The sequence below is a fragment of the Megalobrama amblycephala genome, linkage group LG4 (assembly GCF_018812025.1).
Source record: "Megalobrama amblycephala isolate DHTTF-2021 linkage group LG4, ASM1881202v1, whole genome shotgun sequence".
Classification (NCBI taxonomy): Eukaryota; Metazoa; Chordata; class Actinopteri; order Cypriniformes; family Xenocyprididae; genus Megalobrama; species Megalobrama amblycephala.
Window position 1 is genome coordinate 44,927,776 of NC_063047.1, and position 9,674 is coordinate 44,937,449.

General features: G+C 36.7%; 1 protein-coding gene across 2 annotated transcripts in view; it reads right to left on the reverse strand.

The window, feature by feature from the left end:
- mcama (melanoma cell adhesion molecule a) overlaps nt 1–5,782 on the reverse strand; it is a 66,874-nt gene extending 61,092 nt beyond the window's left edge. Inside the window, exon 1 of one of the 2 annotated variants that reach the window (XM_048189553.1) lies at nt 5,564–5,782. In XM_048189553.1, coding sequence (XP_048045510.1) covers nt 5,564–5,645 — 82 coding nt within the window. In that variant the 5' untranslated portion in view covers nt 5,646–5,782. The remainder of the gene's footprint in view (nt 1–5,563) is intronic. The other variant, XM_048189554.1, reaches the window with a different exon arrangement.
- Nucleotides 5,783–9,674: the final 3,892 nt, after the last annotated feature.

Below are 9,674 nucleotides of genomic sequence, written 5' to 3' on the forward strand. Positions count from 1 at the left end.
CTTGAAAGTTGTAGTTAAATTGCAGTCTATGGAAGAGTGAGAGCTCTCGGATTTCATCAAAAATATCTTAATTTGTGATCTGAAGATGAACGAAGGTCATACAAACGATATAAGGGTGAGTAGTTAATGACAGCATTTTCATTTTTGGGTGAACTAACCCTTTAGGAGTAATTGCTCTTTTTATTATTAAATAGACTGTAAGAAAAAAACTGGGATAATTTTAGTGTGACAAATCTAATTTTGGATTCCTTTTACAGCTTTCTAAAATAAAAAAAAAAAAAAAAAAAACAGTCTGTGAGAAAGTGAGGGAGAGGGGCAAAAAGAGCTGGCAACCGTCCACCGTAAATTCTTCACCCCCTTCGTTGCACTTGGATGATTGTTATTCATTCTCACGCTTCATTAATGTGGTCAGTCTCCACATCTGACTTTGATAAACATGCCATCACTATATCCCAAGTAAGCCCAGGGTTTTACACATTTATTCTTTAGTTGGATCAAAATGTTGCTACGATGGCAGATTGTGCCACTCAGAACTTCCCTGAAAATACAAGAATCTCCACAGATCATTGAATAAAGTAACATAAGACACGCTGGCAGCTCCGACGGCCTCATGGCCACAGCAAGTTTGACACATTTCCCAGACCACACTAATATTGTAAAATGTAAGCCAACAAAAAATGTAGAGCAGCCAGACTGAGCCGAGCTGGATTCCTTCACAAAATGACTAGACACAGTTTTCTTCATTCTTGAAACAGTCAGTGCTTTTAAGGTATCCCCTTGTTCAAATACATCTCAGATAAAGACAAGATGACAAACACAGAGCCTTTTCTTGTCAATGCCACAAAAGGCTTTGATAAGAGCAATCTCTATCAGATAGTGATCTAACCCCGTAAACTCACCTGTGGATCTTAGACACGCACACCTCCAACTACCATCCCCATTCTGCTTCCTACCGATAGATACGGCATTTAACTGAGGAATCTCATGCCATTGTTTTGGCTGAACTCAAAGTGGGTGACTTCAAGGATCGCCCCGCGGTGCTGTCGTCTAGCCTGTCTGAGCTCATCACTTTAGGGAAATCTAAGCATAAGGATCAAAACCTTGACTTCAGGGATGTGATCAAAAGAGATCTAATACTGAATTATGTTTGAAAGTAAAGGGCTGTTCTTTGATTGAGAACCGAAGTGTCTAGTGGATCTGATGGGAAGAATCTTTTGTTAACAGGTGTAAATATTTCATTATGCGTGAAATGGTCACCATAGTTACTGCCTGACCTTTCAGCGATTCATATACAGTGTATTTTTGTGGTTTACCACAGGGTAAACTGTACAAATACCATATGAATGACTCATTAGTGTTGGATTGGATGCATCCAAGTACTTTTTATGTACTCCCATCCTATTTGTTTAATACTGACCGTTCAAAAGTTTGGCTTCTGATTTTTTTTAATGTTAAGTAAAAACTGTAATATAGTGAAATATTATTACAATGTAAAATAACTGTTTTCTATTTGAATAAATGTAATTTATTCCTATGATGGCAAAGCTGAATTTTCAGCATCGTTACGCCAGTCTTCAGTGTCACATGATCCTTCAGAAATCATTCTATTATGCTAATTGGCTGCTCAAGAAACATTTCTTCTTATTATTAAAGTTAAAAAACAACAGTTGTTGTAACTGCTTATTATTTCTGTGGAAACTGCAATACTTTTTTTCAGGATTCTTTGACTAAGGACAGCATTTATTTGAAATAGAAATCTTTAGGATTAGAAATGTATTTACAGTCACCTGCTTAAACCCCGCCCCTTTCTTACAGTTGACTGCAAGCTTGTGCTCAGATCTGCCTCAACCAATCAACAAGAACTAAGTCCCGCCCAAAAACGTATAATAAAAAATTATCTGACTTTAAGGACTGAGGTAAAGGAAACTAGATGAGTTAATCCAAAATACACATTAATGTCTTTTTGACTAATGGTATAAAGGTGATACTGACAAGATATATAATCTACAGCTAGCTATACACTACGAATTAGCACTGCATACTTCAAACTGAACTACGAAAGGTAAATATTCATTAATAGTGCAGTAAATGTGAATATGAGATAATGGTGTACTAAAAGAAACAAGACTTGTAGCATGCAATCAAACAGACGTTCTACAAATGCAATGCAAATTTGTTGTATGCATACACGTTTAAAATGAATAACACAAGTGTTTAGTTTTGTTCAGGTAATTGCCTTCTTGCTGCCCCCTGCTGGTAAGAGTCATTAAAGGCTCAGTGTGATTGGATTAGAGTGAAGATTAACTCTTAAACTCAAGATGGACCTTCCCATCAGTCAGATTCAATGCACATCAGTGATGTTTCATATTGCATTGTATCCATTACACACAATTGTGCATAAACTTTGGGTCAAAACAATACTCAGCACGACATAGTTGCAAATAATGACAGTTAAAACCCAATTATGTAAGAATCTAATCCACATGTTGTTGCTCACTGAAGCTGAAAAGCAAAACAACAATGCAGATTATCCCTATAGAGGTCTTCACTGATTTCCACCTTCTGCCAGGCCAAAACAATAAGCCCACAGGCTTTTACATGACATTCGCTGTCAAGAGTGACAGACAGGGGCTCAACCCAAGATTCTGAGCATAGAAACCCCCTCAAACCAGAAACAGCCACTCAATTGTATATCGCCTCTACTGTGGGTCATGGGCTGCTATGGGAAGCAGGAAGTCTAAGGCAAGGCATCTTTGTTGCTGGCACACAATGCAGCTCATACGAACTTAAGGGAATGAGTACGGACATCTGGGATAAAAAATGCATATTTTGGCGGATGTCCTATATTAGGATTTTTCACTCAAGCTCCGGTTTTCACTTTTGATTGACAGGGCCTTGATATGAAGATATGTCTCATTGTCTTTTGCTGTGGCCATGAAAATAGCCCAATATGTTGGTTAGTTTCATGAATGATAACAGTAATATTATTAAAAATAAAATAAAATTAGTATTAATAATATGATATTACTATTCGATACTGTTTTCACATTAGGTCTTGCATGGTTAATTAGAATAAACAGGTTATCAGTGTGACAATTTACACACAGTGTGCTTGTTTGTATATATATAATATATGACAATTTGTGTGTATGCGTAATATTAAAGGGGTACTTGATTATGATTTCACTTTTTTAACTTTAGTTAGTGCGTAATGTTGCTGTTTGAGCATAAACAACATCTGCAAAGTTACGGCGCTCAAAGTTCAATGCAAACACGGAGATATTTTCTTTTACAGAAATCGCTTTTTAAGGACTACAACAAACGGCTGGTAGGGACTACAATGAGCTTCTTTCCTGGTTGGTGACATCATAAACCCCAAAATTAACATAAACCCTGCCCCGGGAACATGCAACAAAGGGGGTGAGGCCATGTTGTTACCATGCCATCATTTTACGCTGAACTGCTTCACAAACAAGGGTCAATTAAATGCTGTATTTGCACAAAAGATTAACATGACGCCACATGCTTTTTGATGATTTGAATCAACTCCACAGCAACTACATAAATTTATCCACTATCCATTCAGAAATGTCCAGATGCATTCTAAAAACTTCTTCCTGAATCTCTCCATCAGTGTCCGACTCCGGTTTGAACAATGTAAGGCTGAACACTGTTACTGACAATCCTCATTTTGGCTGCGTGAGATTCTCCAGCTTTGTTGTTGTTGTTGTTAAAGCTCCGCCCTCTTCTGGAAAGGGGACCAGGAGCAGCAGCTCATTTGCATTTAAAGGGACACACACAAAAAAGGGATGTTTTTGCTCACACCTAAATAGGGGCGAATTTGACAAGCTATAATAAATGATCTGTGGGGTATTTTTAGCTGAAACTCTAAGACACATTCTGGGGATGCCAGAGACTTGTATTACATCTTGTAAAGGGGCATTATTGGTCACTTTTAATATATAATATATTAATATATAATTATATATTAAACTACAATTTGATACTGTTTTAATGTTGGGTCTTTTATGGATAATTAAAATAAATAGGATATTAGTGTGACAATTTACACAAAAAGGTAAAAAACTAATAAAAGAATAATAATTTAATAATAATAATTTACTTTTCAAAGCCTTTTTTCAGTATATATTCTATCATACACATCATAGTCACTATAATTTGCAAGGATGTCACTTTCAATGTCAAGTTCTTGGATGAAAAATAGCCCCCTCACATTGAGGGATCAAGGTGACCCCTCTTAATCATAGGGGCAGTTATCTAACGGGGTGTTCAGTAATCCCAGGACAGACAGCTTTGGTTCATCTGCTGGGGAACTGGAGGGACCTTATTAACACAAGGATGAACAGAAGGTAACAGGAAAGGGGCTTGTTAAGAATCTTTTGATGAACCATTAAAGGAGAGTCCTGATCCGCATTGAACAAATATATTGGGAGAGAAAGAGAAAAGGCGGTGAGGGTGAAAAACAGCGTAAAAGCATGGACAAAATAAGTAGTCGGATGTCTCGGACAACACAACAGGGGATAGATATAGATGGACAAGGAGAGGATTATGCAGTGGGAGTCCATCATCTGTTCCCTAATGAGAAGGGCTGGTTTGGTAGTCGTCTAGGTCATGTACAAGAAACCTACAGGGCAATTTGCACACATATAAGCATGATCAGGGTTGTTTTGAGGTTCTATGTCTACAAACGTATGATTATACTGCCAAATATTGTGTATTGTGAACAGCTTACTTATCACAGTGAAAATCTCATATCATCACATTTTTGAGCGCCCTATAATAGAGTTCCACAGACTGTGTCTGAGAACAGACACAAAAAGCCTGTATTTGTAACCAGTCCCATGATCTGTACTACATCAGTCATAAAAATAACACCAGAGGAAACAGCAAATTGGCTAGTTATTAACAGGAAACCTTAGTTTTAAATATTTGCTTTGCTAAATACATATTTACTTTGCATTACTAGATTAAACAGAGTAATTAGATTAAATATTTTAAGAAATGCCAATTTTAGGATGTTTTAGGGAAAAAAACACCGTTTTGAAGCAATTAGTCCACCTGCTGTTTTTCTATCAAGGCATGCCAGTTTTAACAGTTTTCTGCAAATTCAGCATATGAAAATGAAAAGAAATGAGAAAAAAAATGAACTTCTGCTTATTTAAAAGTAATATTGCGTTACTGTACAAAGAAGTGCTATGTATTTGTTGTATAAAGTGCCTACGTTTGAACAAGCTGAACGTATACGAGCTCACGTGCAGTGTGTTTTGATGAGAAACTTCAGTCTTTTCTCACGCGAATAACAAAGCCAAAAGGTAAAAACGCTTTACAACTGTGGTCTAAGTAACTTGAAACAGTCGATATCACTGTATTACACACAGAACGTTTTAAACACCGCAGTTTAAACACAATAATGGTACAGTATAACTGCAGCATCCTAAAACATCCGCATGCATCCCATTCAAACGCTCCAAAAGTTTCTCATAAAATCAAACCACAACAAAAAAACAGCACCGCAAGGAAAGATGAGGTGAACTTGTCTTACCTTGCCACGCAACAGCGCACATTTGAAGAACAAACAGTAAAAGTGAAGTGTTTGGTAGAGCCATGTTTCTGAAGTTATCCATCTGAATGAAGCGCACTAGAGGAGCACAGCAGTTTTGGCCAGGAGGAGCACGAGAGAGGGAGGGAGTTGGAGTCGAGTTGCACAAATGCGCCCAGTCTGTTCGCTATTGTACTGTCCTACTGCGAGTGGGAGGAAATTTGGGACATTCAATTAATGCTCCCCACCCTAACACAATAAATCTGGATAAAATCTTATTTTTTGGTCTCATTAGGGTTTTTTTACCCGCGCGTGAAAGAGTGTTAGGCTACGCCTAACAAAAAGTGTCTTTCTAGCATGTTTTGGACATGGTACCGTGTTAATAGCATGTTTATGGACATGTAGTACCTTAATAATACCATAGTATTTTTAAAAATAATTTCAAAGTTCAAAGTAAATACCATTGTATTTGGTATATATCGTCAGTACCATGGTGTTAATAATTACCATGTGATGATACACAGTACTTTTGTGTAAGGGTCATTATATAATTGATTATGTTATATTTGTGTTTGTTCTCGTTTATAATGTATGAATAGTTAGCAAGTGCAAGTTCTAATAGATAATATTGCTCAGATATCAGATTGTAGCGTTTGATATTTATCTTATGTCAGATATGCCAGTTAAACAATGACTTAAGGTCACAATTAAACCACTTATAATACACAAAATAGCTGTCTAATTTAAATTATTTTAATTTTCTGGCAAGTCACTGGTCAGGAATTTCTCCTGGAGCCAGATTTTCTCTCTCTCTCTCTCTCTCTCTCTCTCTTCATGAGAGAAAGAAATGTTTTACATTGTTCTGGAAGGAGGTGTTTTTGATGGTTGTGTGTGTTGGTTTAGGAGAGGGACTTCTTCCAATTCAGTGTGTCAGCAGGCAGGTTGTTAACAACCTCAACAGTTATCACCGCTCCTCTATCACCTTTGCTAACAGCTGCTGGAGGGAGGGGTGTGTCTGTGTGTGTGTGTGTGTGTGTGTGTGTGTGTGTGTGTGTGTGTGTGGAGAGAGAGAGAGAGAGACAGAGAGAGCGGGCCAGAGGAGGGCTGTCACTCCAGCTGTCTACCCAGCCTCCTGCCATCATTCCATGCGCCTTTTACTCGAAACTGGGCTATATAATAACACAACATTCATTCATGAGCTCAAGTGCTCGTATAGTTCTTGAGGGTGAATAATGTAAACAGATTTGTCTTTTTTCCACAATATAGAAGCTCAAGGATGAGAATACGGCATAAAAGGAGCAGCAATAAAGCATATTTTTATTAAGATCTTCAATAACCTATAAGGGAAAGATGATTTAAAAAATGAAAAAATGAAAATTCTGTCATTGTTTACTCACCCTGATGCTGTTCAGTATCTTCAGTAAAATACAACGGAGACATTTTGTATAATATCCATGCTGCTTTTTCATACATTGAAATCATATGGTGACCAGGGCATGTTAAAAAATATATATTTCAAATCTTTTGAGGTCATATGCATAACTGTAAGAAACAAACCAAAATTGAAAGGAATTGACTCACTTTCATGTTGTTCCAAATCTGACTTGAAGAATGATTTAAAGGTGCCCTAGATTCAAAATTTGAATTTACCTTGGCATAGTTGAATAACAAGAGTTCAGCACATGGAAAAGACATACATTGAGTTTCAAACTCCATTGCTTTCTCTTTCTTATAAATCTCATTTGTTTAAAAGACTTCCGGAAAACACGTGGATCTCAACATAACACCGACGTTGAGTAACAGTCGGGGTGTACGCCCCAATATTTGCATATGCCAGCCCATGTTCCCAACATTATGAAATGCATTAGACAAGGGCAGCCAATAACGTCTGGATCTGCACAGGTGAATCAACAGACTAGGTAAGAAAGAACAACAGCGAAAATGGCAGATGGAGCAATAATAACTGACATGATCCATGATAGCATGATATTTTTAGTGATATTTGTAAATTGTCTATCTAAATGTTTCGTTAGCATGTTGCTAATGTACTGTTAAATGAGGTTAAAGTTACCATCGTTTCTTACTGTATTCACGGAGACAAGAGCCGTCGCTATTTTCATTTTTAAACACTTGCAGTCTGTATAATTCATAAACACAACTTCATTCTTTATAAATCTCTCCAACAGTGTAGCATTAGCCGTTAGCCACGGATCACAGCCTCAAACTCATAGAGAATCAAATATAAACAATAAAAATAAATACTATACTCATATAATTCGAAGCATGCATACAGCATGCATGATGAACATCTTGTAAAGATCCATTTGAGGGTTATATTAGCTGTGTGAACTTTGTAAATGTGCTGTAATATAATCGAGAGCTCGTGTGGCAGGGAGCATGCGAATTAAAGGGGCGGCGCGCTGAAAAAATCAGTGCATAGTTAATGATGCCCCAAAATAGGCAGTTAAAAAAATTAATTTAAAAAAATCTATGGGGTATTTTGAGCTGAAACTTCACAGACACATTCAGAGGACACCTTAGACTTATATTACATCTTGTGAAAAAGCATTCTTGGGCACCTTTAACTGTTTTTGTCCATATTATGGTATTGAGACCAAAAATTTTCAAGCTCCAAAAAGGACATAAAGGTAACATGAAATGAATCCATACAACTCAACTGACATATTCTTCTGAAGGAAAACAATCACTCTATGATTAATTTTTTTTTTAAAAAGTAAAAAAGTAAAAAAAAAACAGACATAAGAAATATAAGTGTTTTATATCAAACCAAAACATTTGTTATTAACGCACGCATAGACAAAATACGTCGCATAATGCAAGATGAGCATCAAAATCATGACATTTGTTCAAGAACCAATGAGGTTTGAGTTTGGTTGACTTTTGAGGTTTGTGTTTTCACATTATGTTTATGTTCTTTTCTGAGAATTTTGGTCCCCTTCACTCTTATAATACAGAAAAAAACTGTTTAATTATTCTTTGAAATATCTTCTTTTGAGTTCTATAGAAGAACAAAAAATCATACAGGTTTCGAATGACATAAGAGTGAGTAAATGATGACAAAATTTTCAATTTTAAGTAAAATTTCCACTGAAATCTTCTCCTCTGCTTTAGCTCTTCAATCTTATTCAGAAGAGCACTGGAAAGGGAACGATTATGAATGAATCGGCTTGAATTTCGTTCTGTTCCTCACACAAAGCTTTTTGCTAACTTTAGAAGACTTGTAATATAACAAATCATGAATCATATGAACTATTTTTATGGTGGTTTGATGGTCCTTTTTGGAGCTTGACACCTTAAGCCAAAAGTAGCTATAGCTCACTTTTTACGCATACGCGAGGGTCAGCGTATACGCGAATTTCGTCATCAAAAGTGTACGCGCACTTCCGGATTTTCGTAACCACGCCTACTTGTACGCACTGGTAGCATATGCGCATTTAAAATTTTTTTTGCAGTAATTAGTTTATCCACAAGGGGGCATCGATTCATACTATTGGAGAAAAAAATGCATAAACACAACAGACAGGAACGCATGTAAGCTACAGCGACAATGGAGGCCTACATACAGTAGACGAGAGATTGTGTGAAGAGGTTAGAAAGTACCCTCATTTGTACAACTCTAGCATGAAAGAATACATGCGTTGAACGCCTGTGTACACGTACAAGTCAAATGAAGGATACTTTGCAAAGCTGTGCGTATGACTGTGCATGTACAATAGCGTACACGTAAAAAAAATAAAGTATACCCAGGGCTGAGTAAATGATGTCAAAAATTTCAATGTTGGGTGAACTATCCTTTTATAAAATCTGAAAACTTGGTGCTTAAACTCATTTAAGCACCAATTTTTCAGAGTAACAAGTTTTTAAAGGTTAACATTCATGTAATTGAAAATTAAAAAGTCTCTCTATTTTTGAATATTTTAAAACTTACAGAGTGCACTTGAGCTGTAATTAGAACAAAAGCCAGCAGTGAACCAAATCCAGGTCAGTATTATTGAGGGGCTCCACACACTGAGCCTTAAGATTTATAAGTGCGCTTTGAGGCCGCTGGAGGAAATCATATATGACCAAAGAGGGAAAAAAGAGAATCATACAG